The 16619-nt window shown below is 44.4% G+C and overlaps 1 protein-coding gene across 3 annotated transcripts in view; it reads right to left on the reverse strand.

Annotated features, from left to right (window-relative positions):
• LOC144821551 (uncharacterized) overlaps positions 1–16619 on the reverse strand; it is a 178600-nt gene that overhangs the window by 151581 nt on the left and 10400 nt on the right. For all 3 annotated transcript variants that reach the window (XM_078678727.1, XM_078678726.1, XM_078678732.1), the window contains exon 3: positions 6733–6981. In XM_078678727.1, the coding sequence (XP_078534853.1) occupies positions 6733–6981 (249 nt within the window). The remainder of the gene's footprint in view (positions 1–6732; positions 6982–16619) is intronic.

Here is a 16619-nt window from a genome sequence, read left to right on the forward strand (position 1 = left end):
TCCTCAGTCACCATCATACCATAATCCTCACTCGCATAATACTACTTCACAGCAAAAGACTACCACCAACCATCACCACTCTGCTACCCACCAACAACACACTAACGCCCCATTGGACCGCCTTAAAATATCTCTGCATCACTTTACCACTATATCATCTCAATACTCTCCCACACCACCACGCTGGCAACCCCACCTCAGCCCTAGACACTCCCCAATCAACACACAACCACCTCAGCACTACCACGTTAGCACCTTCCAGTACCACAACACTATTCACTACCACCCAATGCAAATCACAAGTAAGCCAAGCATTACATTTCTCCAACAATATAATCCAACCACATTACAGCATGGCACAGTCGCAAAATAAATGCCCTGCTAACCCCGACTGCAGTAAAACTGGTCTAACAATACCACCTTCCTCTATTCCACCACAGCGCTATCACCAATACCATAGCAATACCACCTGAGAGACCCACATTACCATCTGTCACTACCAAACTACGATTCCCCATCACTTCACAACATAATCCCTTTCTATTACCTTGTCATATCACAAGCAGCAGCACCCCCTCACATTACAACCACTTCACCTCTGACAACCACACTATCCCTGTTACACTGCCACCTGACTCCCAGCTCAGAGTACCACACACCTACCCCACCACTCCACTAACTTCCAGGAAAGTCCACCACTGAGCCCCAGCATCACACTGCCACCCGGTGAAGTAACAGTCCAATGCTGCACAACTAAGCTCGCACAACATTAATGCATCCCTCACCCTTACAACACCACCACTACAACCAGCAAACCAGGTCTTGCTTCTGCCGAAGCGACGTGGAAGCCACCAGTCTCCCACCTCAACAGGACTTGGCAAAACCAAGCAGTGGCTGGTACTCAAGGCAACATGGCTTGCACACGCATGCAATAGGGTCACTATCATTTTAATTTCGTTTTTCCTTGCAGGTTGTCTAAGGGGAATTTTGCAGGAACATGGCTTTTAGAAGTGCATAGATCCAAAATCTAACGGCAAAACGAGTCTGGGTGCTTGTTGGAACAGGTAAGTAAGAGTGTAACTTGGTGCCGTCGTGCACGGTGCAATGATTGTAATTGGACGGACAGTTCTTTATTCTTTCTCTCTCTCACCAGCTCACCTTGAATTATTTTATAGTTGCGTGCCGCAGCCACAGACAGTAAAGCAGCAGGCTGCAGGCAAGAAGAATGGTCTCCACGCACTCCGACTCCTCGACACGACGAGGGGCGAGCGTAGGTGGCGGTGAGCGTGTAACGCATCACATTGCTACGGTGCGGCGAGGGCTGGCCAAAAATGTCCTTACAGGGACGTCATTGGTTGCGCTCGCCAGCGCCGCGCACGCTACCACTGGATTGACGGCCCTGGGAGGACAAGTGTGAGCGAGGTTGGGAAGGGGGGGGGCAACAACGGCCATCACAGATTGGTGATGAGTTGATTTTCGAACCGATTTCAAGTTACAGTATTTATTTATAACTTTATGCCATGCAATGCAATCCCTAGAAATAAGAAAGTGTCTGTGCTAACTTCAGATGGCTGGGTAACGGAAAGTGATGATGTGTAAAGCACCCTACAGTCACAGAGGCCGCCACGGCCGCAACAGGCCTCGGCCTCCAGTCCAGACAGTCAGTGCCGGCCCACGCGCCTGCCTCAAAAAAGGTGCCGCCTCAAAAAAGGTGCCGCCACCCCCCCCACCCCCGCACCCACTCCTAGCTACGCCACTGCTCTGGGGACCCACCTATGGGAGGGTCTGGGGAGAGGGGTGGTTACACCCCTTTCCCTATGTCCAGGTTCACGCCAGAGCAGGGGCTGAGTGCCCCTGCAATCGGTTTGAACTGGGGTATGCACAGGGTATGGACAGGGACACAGAGTGTCTGAAAAGTATTCTCTGAATGCACCCACCCAGCCCCAATACACTAAAGCCTGTCTCGGAGGTGGTTACACCTCCCTGTGACAGGAAACCTATTGTGCAGGCCTACCCTGCTGGAGTTTCGTCCAGCAGCAGGAGGTCAGACCTGTGTCTGTGGCATCCATTTTGTGATGCCAGGGCTCTTTTAAAACTATTATCGGTCAGACCAGTGTGTACATGTCTCTCCCTCTAGAAGGGTAGAATTCTACCCCTTCCGCCAGGACTGGCGGGGAGTAGGATTCCAAAGTGTTTGACACCAAACACGACATGTTTCCATGCAGTCATTCCAAAGTTAGCATTTACCTCGAGGTTATAATGCACTTAAGAGTATATGGTCTGGCTGCATCACAGAACAGCCTCAGAGGATAGGCTCTGAAAGCTGCAGATGGGACCAGCTCATACATGGCCACCCTCTCACACAAAACCAAGCACTCTGCCTTTAGGATTGGTAAGGTCTGACATAGCAGCGACTTATAGGTTTACTAGCAGCCCGTCCCGACGTTGTCCGGGAGCAACAGGCTTACCCGACCCCCGCCCGCCCCGACATTGTCCAGCAGCCCGTCTCCCGCCTGCCCCGACCCCCGCCTGCCCCGACATGGGTCCCCTTACCTCAGCCGCCGCTCCTCCCGCCTGTCTGCTGCTGATATAGTGCTTTAAATATGTCTGTTCTTGTTTGCAGAGGTGTACAGCTGACCAATCCGTTCTACAGGGTGTACATTGGCTGGGAAAGCTTACATCATTGCTAATCTTTTTGGCCTAGAGGTGTGTTAATGATTGGTGTTTCACCATACAAACACGGGATCATTCTCTTTTCTCCTGCAGCCCGGGCCCCCGCCCAGCCCGTCCCCCGCCTGCCCTGACATGGGTCCCCTTACCTCAGCCGCTGCTCCTCCCGCCTGTCTGCTGCTCGCAACGCCGCAGGCTTGTCCGCTGCTCCCTTACCTCAGCCGCCGCTCCTCCAGCCTGTCCGCTGCTGGCACCGCCGCTGGCCTGTCCGCTGCTCCTCACGTCACCACTCCTCCCCCGCGGCATGTTCGCCGCTCCTCCCCGCGCTCCTGGATGCCGCTCCTCCCCGCGCTCCTGACGTGAGCACGCACGTCGCAGCCGGCGCTACTTCGGAGGGACTACTTTTTTTTTTACTGTACATTTTTTTAAATAACGTTATTTTTTTTTATTTATATAGCCTATAACCATCTACACACCCTGACGATTCCAACGGTGTATCGGGTGTGTGGATTGGCGCTGTGGTTCCCGAGTTTACCCGCCTCAAAGGCTGAAAGTTCTTCCTATATTATAGTAGTATAGATATGTGTCAGTGATTTAAAGGTAGATATAGGTAACCTATATCTTAGTAAGGGGTGCATGCACCACCTTACCCAGGCTGCAGTAGCAGACTTGTTGTGCCATTGTGGAATGCTTCCCAGGGGTGGCATAATACATGCTTCAGCCCCTGGTAGGCCTCTGGGGTACCTATGCCCTTGGTACCTAAGGTACCATATACTAGGAACTCACAAGGGTAACCCAGTAACCAATCTGGAGTGTACCTAATGTTCATGCAATCATTTTAGAGCGGGAGCAGCTAGGCTGGGGTCCTGAATAGCTGGGCCCCAGCCAGACGAAAGTCGAAAAACAGTGAAACACCAGCAAAAAATGGGGGTAACCATAGTAAGCAGATCCTACTCTCCTACACCTCACTCATCATTTTTCTCACTTTTTTGGTTGAATGGTGATGCACTATTTTTTGGAGTAGTTTGGTGATCCAGCATGCTCTGTATAACTAAAAAGATAGATGTGTACACTAATATACATATATTTTATGGATTCATTTAGCTTGGTTCCATTGCCCATGTCCTGAGGAGGCCATGAAGAATTCAAAGGCTGAAACGCGTACACGTCGACAATTGATTGAGGAGTCCTTATAAAAACAAAAAGTGGGATTTAAACAGTTTGTGGCAAAATAGAGCAAGGGCAAAAGAGGCTCCTTTCCCTATGTGCTCAAAAGACTACCTCTGAGTGCATCACTCAGAATTAATGAGTGAACATTGGTAATATAAATATCAGTTGGGTATTGGCAACGTAAAGTTGAGTTCACAATTGTTGTTGTGTTGTTTATAAATGTATTTTGGTATGTCCTTGTGCTTTTGAATGTTATATATGATTTTTGTTCACAAAGATCGGTCCCTTGTCATATGTGTGCTTTGAAGTAATTTGGATAATATATTTGTATAGGATTGAAAACTGATGAAAGGGTAATTAAATGTTCCCTATGATAAAATAAAAAACAAGATATTAATTCTTCCGTACCTATCTTTTTTGCATGTGATAGTGTTCTATACCCAGGTATAGGAGGGTAATTTGGGTAAACCCCTTGTGTACTGGTATAACAAAAACTCAAAACAGCAGGTTTTGCTACACCAATCTACCTGTTGGAGGTGCCCACAGGAGGACTGCGATATGCTACACATTTTATTCCGATGTTCAATTTTGAAGGAATATTAGTCTTCCATAACTGCCTCTCTACACAGTGCCTATGTCTATTTCTTTAACGGAAAAATGAGTTCGATTACATGATGTTATTGATCTACCAAATCTAACAAACCATACAAGACGAGCTATTGCACAATTTGTATATTAAGACATTGGAGAACACCACAATGTCCTACACAAGATGAATGACTAGATTGCCGGACAATGTTGGAATTGTCATCCAAATGTGGAACCCCTTTCTAGCTAATACATATATTTCTGATAATAATTTTGGTATTTCAGATGTTCCTTCTAATTAGGAATTACAATAAGGGAGTCCCTTTCTTTTTCATCTCTTTATTGATTCATTATCATCGTTATTTATATTCATGCTGTTGCTGTTATCATTAGGACTGTTGATGCATTAGCTGTTAACCCCTTCGATGCTTGTGACGGAACGGTTCCATCATGAGCGCCGGTTGGGCTGTGCTAATGACGGAACCGTTCCGTCACGGCCCCGCCTGTTTTTTAGAACCTTCAGCACAGCGCGAAAATTCGCGCCGCGCTGAATGTGTTAACCAGAGGGAGCAAGCACTTTTCCATGGTGTCACAGCAGGAGAAATTCCTCTTGTTTTATCACTGATGTGATGTAAAAACAGTGCACAAACAGATAACAGGCCAGATGTACAAAACTTTAGCGTCCGCAAACAGTCCAATTAGCAGAATCAGGCCGTTTACGACTGCTAGAAAGCATTACTGCATGTACAGAGGCTCTATTTGCGATTCGGTAACCTGTTACCGAATCACAAATAGTGTTTATGGCATCCTTTCCAATTACCGAATAGAAATGGTATGTGTGAATGTTTTTCAACCGGAATGCAGTCGCAAAACATTCACATTTAACCGACTCCATCAAGGAGGTGGTAACCAGTTTGCAAAGACACAGGGGTCCCCAAAGGACCCCTTACCCTTTGAGAATGTTTGTTTGTAAACCTAATTTTTAAGACCAGGCAGTGGTACCACAGACCACTGCCTACTCTTAAAAAATGAAAAGAAAACTTTTCATGTTTCTTACTGAAATGCATCCCCTTTTCCTTTCAGGAAATGGGCTGCATTTTTTAATGCTTTTTTAAAGCACATTTCCAATAGGCCACAAAGAAAGACCTACCTCATGAATTTTAATGAGGTAGGCCTATTTGCAACCCACTGGGAATCTCAAAATGTGCCTAAGACACACTTGTACATTTGTACATGGGTGTTTGCAATTTCTTTATTGCGAATCCCAAATATTTGCAATTTTGGAAATCGCAAACTGACTTTTTTGTACATCTTTTTTGTACATCTGGCCCTCAGACTCCAGAGCTTATCCTAATGGCTTCCAATGGGAATTAGAAATACACAGCAATTACACTGCTTCGCCGCAGCTTGTGTTTTGGCGCCTCCAATGTGATTTGGTGTCAATCTTACTGTGGAAGCCCCCTCTACCCCTTTGTAGGACAACGGTATCCAATGGTGAAAAGCTCCAGCACCAGCATGTTGCACGCAGATACCTAGGCTTTGTTAATAAGGGTCATCACAGAGCGGTCACCTGTGCAGCGCTAGGCCAAGCCCACAAACAACATAGGGCCAGATGTAGGTAAATACTATTTACCTATTCTTAAATACCGAATTATACCGATTCGGTATTTAAGAATAGGTAAATAGTATGTAGGTCATTTTTCGGTAAATTATATCGAATCTGTAAAATTCGGTATTTACCGAATCGGTATTTACCGATTCGCTAATTGGCATTCATTCCTATGGGCCTTGAGGCCCATAGGAATGAATGTCAATTACCGAATCGGTAAATACTGATTCGGTAAAAGGGGGAAAACATTGAAGGGTGGCAGGGTGTCACTTTGACACCCTGTTGCACCCCTTAGGACATGTATGTCTGCAACATGGCACTGAAGCAATTTGCATAAAATTGCTTTTTTCGTTATTTACCACCAACTATAACGAATCCTAACATGGGATAAGCACTCATTTAAGTGCTCCCTACATTAGGAATTTGGTAATTTACCGAATCGGTATTTAAGAAATCTGTAATTTACCGATTCCTTAAATTAAAGATTCGGTAAATTACGGAATCCTTATTTTCGGCCCCTACATCAGAAAAGCCTATTACCGGTCGGTAACGGACGAAATTCGTTAATTTCGGCCGTTACCGACCGGTAATAGCCTTCCTACATCTGGCACTAAAGCTATAAATGCTTTCTAAAAAACCGACTTAAAGATCACAAGACATTATTATCATCGGATAATTGAATTGTTGCACCTCACCGGGAGACGTCAGATTGATGGTGGCGTTCAACTGTCCCAACACGCCACACACCACGCTGCATTGGTAACAGCCACAGGCCACGCCTCGAGGTATGCTCAGTGTGTGATTCTCAGTTAGTAGATGGGATTCCGGCAAACTAGATCCATCTCTGGTCCAAGCAATTGCACCCCCACTGCCGGTGGAGTTGCAACAGAGAAGAACGCCATTCTCCGAGTGAAGGCGTACAAAGGACACATTGCAGACAGGATCTGAAAACAAACAATGAATGGATGATAAATGGGTATCCATAGTAAAATGCTTAAGTATAGTCTTCTTGCAAAAAAATAAATGTCTTTCTACTCGAATTTTCTTCTTTGCAATGGAAGTTTCAAATAAATAATCAAGACCTATAGAAGTCTAGCTTTCATCCCTAGTCGCAAGATCTTCACCCTTCCTAAATTAGTAGCAGAGCGACATAAGATATTCAAAATGACAACAGAATTCCACTGATTGGATACTATTGTACTTAAACACCCTGTCCAGATTTGTAGGGATGTGATCAGTTTATTTATGGATTCCGTTTTTTTGTATAGTGCAGAAATTATCCCAAAGGGAGTTGCATTACTTTACATATGACTTGTGAAGAAAGCATTAGCATTTGTCTGTCAAGAAATTTAGATTACATGGGCATTATAAAACAGCTTCATGACATGCAAATGAAGATCTTTTTTGATAAACAAGACTAGGCCAGGGTCTAATATATACACATATATCACATAGACATAGATTTTACATTTTTTTTACTGAAAAAAACACAATGGTTAAAGTCAAATGTGATAACAGAGTTCTGTTTTTTGAATTTTTTTTAAACCTTAGGCATTCACTGAAAAAAACGAAGGTTAAAGTAACGTTATAGTTAGGTGAATTTGTCAGTGACAACATTAATGTTTTGAACAAAAAAATATATATATGGAAATTCACTGGTTATAGTTACCAGCACGAGCTATAACTTGCACCCCTGCACACTGTTTATGACCTCACATATGACATCATCCGTGACATGTTCTATGACATCATTTATGGCATCACTGATGACATCAGCCAATAAGTTTGTGTATTTGTTTTATAGTTGACATAGTGATGGGTAACTATCATATTACTTTTCTAACTAATTTTCGACAGCCTGTGTCCAGCTAATGGGTGTAAGTTTTTACAAATCACATGTGCTCTTAATGCATAATTGGTGTGTAGATGTACTGAATATGTCCAAGTATGACTATTTCTACTTAACATAGAAGATTGTGTGCATCGGGCACTACCCTATGTACATGTGCTTGTTTTTCTTCCGAAGATGTGTTATCTGTAAAGTTTTCACCACAGTGTGAAGGCTGCGGGTAGTATGATGTTTAGCACCTTAAGACCTTGATTTTTGTAAGTGTAGAATCACTCTTTGGACAAGTTTTGTGTGCACATAGTTTTAAAGTAGGAATTTTTTAATACTCTGTGGTGTATTTCTCATTAGAGGTTCACTGTATGCAAACAGTGTGGCACAGTGTGGTTCTATTCATATCCACTTCATTTCTCAATGTAGGTTCAGTGACTGTCAGGGTTTTGATACAGGTAAAGAGTATCCGTAGTAGGGCATTAGTTATGTAACAGGGCTTGAGTATTTAGAGAAAGTTGTTTGTTCCTGTTCAGTTGTATACAGATTGAACACCGTCTGCAGGATAGGCTACACTTTTATCGGTGGTTCGTGGTTACCTTGAATTCTGCTACGTATGGTACAGGGACAATGTTGCAAATAACAAAAGCGTGTTAACCTATGAGGTTGTATGAATGATAACAGTAAAGACGCTTCATATTATTCTAAGCTATTTTGCATTTACTTCCATAGATCTTATGGTATTTTCATTTAAAGAGCAATGTGTACAAAAGAAGCTTGGATGATGTCATCAGAAATATCAATGATGTCATACGAGATTTCATCAGTGATGTCATAAATGATGTCATAGAACTTGTCGTGAGTAATGCCATATGTGAGGTCAAAGCAGTGCATGGTGGGTGTGCAAGTTATAGTTAGCGGTGCTAGCTATAACTATTGAATTTCTGTGGATTTTACTTCAAAATGTTCATGTTTAAACTGACATTCACCCAAATATAATGTTACTTTAACCTTTGGTTTTTCAGTGAAGTTTAAAAAAAAAAAAAAAAAAAAAAAAAAAAAGATTTATCACACCTGACTATAAAGTTACTTTATAAAGTTCTACTTTTTTTTAACGTAAAGTAATATTTCATTACAATATGTAAATCCAACCCTGAAGGCGGAGGGGGATAACCGCAGGGTCTGGCATTGCAACCAGGCCCTGTAGCCAACCCCAACTTGCAGACAACCCCACGCTGCACACAGTAGATAAAGCCACAGGGCCTCACCCTGGAGACCCCATCCACCAGGCTCTTTCTTTTTCTTTTTCCTGTTTTTAAAGGGGATGGGGCCGCGCTGCAGTTATCAGCCCCAGAGACCCCATTCCCTGGGGTCACTTATTTAAATATAGGGGAGCTGTGTAGCCAGGGGCCCAGCCACATTTTGATGGGGAGGTGGGTGTGCGGGACCGCTTCCCTGGGCAGATTTTATCCCAGGGACCCTATCCCCTGGTGTCAAGCAACATTATGAAGGGGAGGAGGGTGTCCGGCACTCCCTCGCCGGGATGATTTCGACCCCAAGAACCCCATCCCCTGTGACCCGGAAACATTTTTAGGGGAAGGGAGGGATTCGGCCCTCCTCTCGGGCCAATTTCCGCCTGTGGAACCCATCTCCCAGGCACACCATAGTGACGCTGGGGGCCACGGGGGAGCCCCCGTGCCTCTAGAACCCCAGCCGGCACTCTTGCAGACCAAACTGACAAAATATGCAATTATTTATCTCAACAAAGAGAGCTGTCAATGACTCAACTTTTTTGATATTCTCCCATGATGTTCTGAAATCTGGAAGTTAGCAGCAGATGTTTTTTGCAAAGCCTGGTACCATAATGTAATAGTCAGTGATGCCTTATCATTGTGGTTGTGCCAATATTGCATACAGAGTTTTTACCACAATTATGAACATCACCGCAATTACCACTTCTGCATACTTACATACTGGTCTATACCATCAAAAGGTTCAAAGATTTGCTATACCCCGGCCCTAGGTAGTCAAGAGTGGGTCGCTTTGGATGGGCACTTTGTTGTTCCATCAAAGGTGCTCCTTATCTAAAGTTACACTCTTCTGAAACCCAGTCTAGAGCAACATCTGCATATCCATGAGAAGAGCCCAACCGCTGCCCCAGTTTCAGAAAGAGTTGAAGACACACCTCTTTAAAATACACCACACACCAATACATATCACATAAAAAGCGTCCATAAACATCTCCCGTTCCCATCACGCGCTGACTTTATGCTGGTCATTGACCCTGTGAAGCGCTCACCTGCCTTTTGGCACTAAGGTCTGGCTGTGCACCACATGTACGTTGTTTGTCCGTTGCTAACACAGTAAATGGTGGAACGTGGGTTTGGTATAATTTTACACTATAGCCTGGTGTGAAATTGTGTGCACGCAGAAACGTGATTATGCTCCTGGGGGCATGACAACTCCAGTCGGCTGTTTTCTTTATTGTTCTCATTTATCTTCTGTCCACATCGTTATTGTTATAATTGATTTATGTATTTACTTGCTCTAGCTGTGTCTTCCCTGTTGCTCAGCTAGTATGAGTGTTAGAATGCCTGATGACCTCATGGAATGTTTGGGTGCCTGGCTTGAGCGTAGATTGTCAATTGATGGCAGGCAGGCTGAGCGACAGGGAGGCTACTCCTGGTGGGGTTTTATTCCATCTACCTTACTTCCTCTAATGAACTTAACCTGGAACTAAGCGTGAATAAACGTATCCTGTTTTGTATACCTGGCTCAAGGATCTTCTATTTACAACAGTTATGTACCGCACTGCGCATACAGAGCGATCTGCACATTGGTGGCCAGCTGTTCCCAAACTTGGAAAACTGCAGGTTCTTTGAGTTTTACATTGAAACTTCACATTTTGCCTTTTATCTCCAAAATGTCAGAGTGGATTATCACCAAAGTATGGCAAGATACTCAGTGACCAATAAAGAAAGGGGCAGACCAAAATCAGTAAGCATACACGGCAGATAGAACTGTTCATGCAGTTCATCTTAGGGAGATTGTTTGAGAGCAATCTACGGCAAAAAAAATGACTGTCCTCCATTTCCACTAATATTTCAAGCTGTCAATATCTAACAAAATCACGCCTACTTACCCCCAACAATACTCCAAGCTACTATCACAAAGGAACTGCACATATCTGCAAAACACCGTGAGATGATACCAAAGCCAACGACAGCCCTGGAGTCAATTGCTTAAAGTCAGCTAAAGGTGCCAGGCCGATGGCTAAAATGGGATGTCCCAACCCCTCCTTTCTTTATCTTGTGGGCAGTGTCAATAGGTGGTCTTGCAAAATAACCAACGCTGGCGGTGGGAAAACCAAAAGCAGTACCCAACAGGTCACATCCAGCTCTAAGACGATGGGATTTGCAGAACACAAAGTAAATAGTAACGGTTTTAATTTTCCCTTGTCCGCAAAGGCGGTTGCTCTTTCCAAGTGCAGACCGCCCGACTGTGGAAATGCCTACCTCTGTCACTTAGGTGCATGACCTACTCATTTTCAGAAAAAGACTGAACACCTGGTTATTTCAGCAACAGCTGTAAGCCTCCCTCATTATCTGCATAGCTCAGTAGAGTAGTTTACAAATACCAATTTAACATAACATAACAATTTAACATACTTTGAGCTGGGTGAGTGCCTGGTGAGAATGGAGAAGATGGTTGACTGTGTGAAAGGGAGACTGGGAAAAGGGGAACATGGAAGTATCCGGAGTCTGCGATGTAGGGTGTATATAAATCCTATAAGGATTGAGGATTGTCAGGTGGACTGTGGTATTTTCATTCTCTCCAGTATATATGTGTATGTGTCCATTGGTAGGGCATCTCTTTTTTTTTTTTGCTTTCATTTCTCTTCTTGCGTCGGGTTCGCAAATACATTTCTTTATCTTATTTCTCTTGTTAGAACTCTGGGTCTCTAGTTGGCAATAGTATTCACCTTTGTCCAAATAGGGACCCTTGCGTCTAAGTCAGGGAAAGGGGATTACACTACTGGAGAACCCCTGCTCACCCGCCTGGGTAGCTTGGCTCAAACAGACAGGCTTATCTCCTAGGCAGTGTATTAAGCATTGGTGAACACACAGTAACACAGTGAAAACACTACAAACGAACACCACACCGGGATGAATAAAAATAAGTATTCTTTATATAGGCTTATCACAAGACCATAAACAAAAAAAATCCAGGATACTGTATTTCGAAGCAATACATTACGATGGTAGCAGTACTCCAAAAATAGACTCTTCAATTCAAATATTCTCTAGCAACAGATAACCTCAATGGGAGTTATCACCATAACAAAGCAAAAGTGTCCTCAAGGTATGGCACAGACTGCGAGGTGCGCAGTGCTGGGCCCGGAGTCAAAACTAGACCCCACAGAACAGTACCTGAAGAAAGTAAACAGAGGCCGTTCACGGCGTCACGGAGATGCGATGTCGTTGGCGCGTTGCAGCGTTGGTTCCTTGCTTCGGGGGAAAGCGATGCGTCGTTTATTTATTTTTATTTATGACCCTAGGGTATCAGAGCACTTTACAAGGGAACATAGCAGTGTACAATAGGCAAGGAATCACAAAAGTTTAGTGGAAACGTATGAAATAGTTTACATATAATTAACTCCAGATAAGGCCACCGATTTCTTGAAGAGGTAGGTCAGTATTCCGAAGGGAGGCGCTCGTCCGTATTTGGTCACGGTCTGTGTATTGGTGAAGGACTGAGAATCTGCAGGAGGCAGCATTTAGGAGAGGAATTTACCCATAAGGAAGGTTTTGGCCTCCTTTTTGAAGCGTGCCAGAGAAGGGATTCTTCTGATGGCGGGCGGGAGAGAGTTCCATATTCTTGGAGCGGATCCAGAGAAAGCCCGGTTATCAGTTTTTTTTTTCTGGAACCATGGATGCTTGTGCAGGCAGGGGAGGCATCGGTCCTGACTGGAGAGGATGTGAAGTTGCGGCGGCGCCAGCACCACAGTTCCTTACGATGTCGCTAGGTCTATGGATTCTTGGTCACCCTTGTCGATGATCGGCTCCGTAGAGATGTCGGCCTCTGAGTCGTTACGGCGCAGCAGGCGCCGGTCTACGGTTCAAGTCGGAGCAGCACTCACGACAGCGATGCAGATGGAGGCAACGTTCACTGGCTCTTGGAGTTGCAATGTTCTTCCGTAGCAACTGAAACAGCAAGTTCCAGCAGCATGCAAATAGAAGGGGTGAAGTCTTTTGTAGCCCTGAGACTTCGGACAGGGGTCAAGCTCGATTCAAGCCCTTGGAGTAATATTCTACAGGAGGATGAAGTTCCTTTTAAATGGTTCCTTCTCCTCTCCTTGGCAATGAAGACACCGTTGCAGGCCAACCCACTACAGCACACTGGCAGAGGGGCAGTACAACTCCGGCAGCTTCCTTCGGTGCTCCTCCTCGGCAGAGGGTCGTCTTGTTGTTCCAGAAGTGATCTAAATTGTTGGGGACTGGGCCCCTATAGTTACACTCAGAAATTATTTGTCTTTTGAAGGCAGAGGTTCCTGTACCTAGTCTAAATTAGTTCTGGGTGCATTCTCCCAGTGCACAACTTCTTCCTTTGTCAGAGTAGGCCAGGGTCATCAGACGCACCACAGGAGGTGGAGCCAGCATTGTGGAAGGCAGGCACAGCTCTATTCAGGCCCAGGTGCTACTCCTCCCACCACTTCTCAGGTAGATCGGACTATTCAGCCTAGCGCAAAACCAGACATACAATACACACTCTAGCAGAGGCAGGCTGGATAGTTAAGAAAATACCAACTTTCTAAAAGTGGTATTTTAAAACACAGAATGTTAAAACCAACTTCACTAACAGATGCATTTTATAATTCTGAATTCAGGCATACTAAACTTTAATCTCTACCTAGTTCCCTGAGTTAGTTAGGATTATAAGATGTTATAATCAAACTGCCCATTCTGGCCTATGGGAACAAGTAACCTTGCAATAGTGAAAAACGAAATAGGTTGTAATTCACCATCAGGTCATGCCACACACACCAGGGCATGACCTACCTTTTACATACAATACACTCTGCCATAGGCCTACCGTAGGGGTGGCTGATATGTAGAAACGGGAAGGTTCAAGGACTGGCAAGTGGATGCACTCACCGAGTCGACATGGCAGTCCCAGACTGCGTACGGTGCTCTGCAGTGGCAGGCTAGAGTAACACTTTACGGACGGCTTCGGTGAGTGGCACAATGGGTGCTGCAAGTCCACCAGCAGCATTTAAGTTACAGGCCCTGGGCACACGCGGTGCACAGTACGAGGGTCCGACAGTATTCCAAATAAGTCAATCATGGAGTCATAAATCAAAGCATCAATTTAACACAGGGAGCACTTGCACAGTGGCACTGAATAGCAGTGGCACAGTGCCCAAAGCATCTAAACCAGCAAAACATCAAAAACAGAGGAGGCAATCAGAAAACATGGAAGGGAGACTCACGCCAATGGTACCAGGTTTAACATCTCTTAAATAGTTTCACACTCCTATCATGTGATATTTTTCTTGTTATGAGGAGGGCGAAGTGAAGCATGCTGGGCTAAAGAACCTTTTAAAAGAATATTCAATTCTGCAACTTTCCAAGGGAAGTTTGTCCAAAGTCTTGTTGTAACAGTTGGCTTGTGATTCCCTTGCTGTGTATTGGCATTTAAATAAAGTCCTTTTTACTTGTGTCAGCTGCCACTTCTTATGCCATTCCAATAAGTAAACACTGTTGACTATTGTTGATAATCTGATAGGTACTACATGAAGCATCTTTGCAAGATTGGGGTGTTATCCTCAAGAATAGAGGAAGAAATGAGCCCCTAACAGAATCCTCAATAAAATAGGTGGCGTAATCAGTAAAAAAAGCCGTCTTGAGACAGAGTACAAGTTAGGAAACCACTAAGGGTTATAATGAATGGGAATTCACTACAGAAGGTAAAAATATAGTTAGACAACGCGGGAATTAAGCATGAGGCTCAGAGAAATGCGACTGAAGATTCCAGATCAGGAGACAGAAACCAACGCAACATCATACACTATACATCTTTCTACACCCTTTGTGTTTTAAAGTCATCCGATGTGGCAGGACAAACCAAGTTACACTCTAAGCCAGGCCTCTCCAACGAGCAGCTTGATCCCTAAAAGTATGCTCTCCTGTCTCAGCCCAAGTCTATGAAAATAGAACAATTTGCTTGTAGAATTATTGTATGTACACCACAAGTGCATATTTTCAGAACTCAAAGCCTGATGTTTATCGAAAAAATTCAGAGTTTCCAAAATATATTTGAAGCAGATTTTGAAGCATTAAATCATTTGGGAAGACATTACTAAAAGGACTACTTTTGTGCCACGGGCATTGCATGTAGAGGTATTCCAAATTGACAACGCTTTTTGTCCTTACCGCTCGCAACCTTGGCTGATGCACCAAGGTGATTGGTTCTAGGAATCTTGAATAAGGTAATAAGTAATGTGAACTTGTATGATATGTAATTGATAAAAAGACGATAACTCCTAAACTTGCACGATATGGTCTATAATAATAATAATAATAATAATAATAATAATAAATAAAATACGTTTATTGTTCAGTTAATTAAAACCACAACAATAGCAACATTAAAACAAATATCCATAACAAGCATTTGCAATGCAATAGATTTTGCATTTCGGAGTGTTTGAGCTATTGGCGTTGTAAATAACAATGCCTTTTTAGTTATGTGTTTTGAAAACCTGCAAGCGGTGTGTAAACACGCAGTTTGTACTTATAGTCCTTGCCTAGGAGAACCATGGCTGGAAGTAATTGAGCTCTTCTACTGCCAGCATTGCTTCTGGTAAGCAAGGACTATAAATACAAACTGTGTGTTTACGCACCGCTTGCAGGTTTTCACAAAAATAAATAAAAGATAGTCATTTACAATGCCAATAGCTCAAACACTCGAAAAGGAGATACCTATTGCCTTGCAAATGCTTGTTCTTCGCTTACTACTTTCTGTAGTCCCGCATTTGTAATGGATAACACAAAATTACAACTATCAGAATAGAAAGCAAAACAGGACAGGATGGGTTGTCGCTCACACACGCACTCTGGAACACACCCGTGCGGGCACACACACACTCACCCACCCACCACATGGGCAAGCAACCCAGGAAACATCTTCTTGCATCCTGTGGGGGCGGCGAGCCCTGCTCTGCCACAGGCACAAAGCGTGAGAACTCGCCTTCGTCTGCCGAGGTATCTTTCCAAGGGGGGTGGGTGTCCTCTCCCAGCTCCCACGAGGCGCAGCTGTCCTGCCAGGAGAGCGAAGTCTAACAGCGGTGGCTGGGAGCATCGAGAACTGCCGCTCGACCGGGCAATCTCTTCTCTAGCTGCACCCTACAAAGTATATTTTTATCGTGCCCTTGAAAATTATGAGGATCGGTAAGAGCAAAGACTCTCTAAACTGCGAAAATGGAAGACATTTGCGTAAATGAGATGGTGACATTCAAGAGAGGAGCAGAAAGGCGAGCAGCACTCAGTCCGGCTCAGCATTCATAGCAGGAAACTCCCAGATCCACGCAGCCCTCGTGGTCACAGAGATATGTCAGAGGTGCCACCCACTTCCATGCAGCTCTTGTCAGTGCTTAATTTGAACCAGTGGTGGCCGGTGGGCGCCACCAGCACTCATTTTTGCGGACCGGCATGTTTTTTTCTGCATCAACATTTTAGCAGAGGG

Source organism: Lissotriton helveticus, chromosome 2_2 (assembly GCF_964261635.1).
Source record: "Lissotriton helveticus chromosome 2_2, aLisHel1.1, whole genome shotgun sequence".
Lineage (NCBI taxonomy): Eukaryota > Metazoa > Chordata > Amphibia > Caudata > Salamandridae > Lissotriton > Lissotriton helveticus.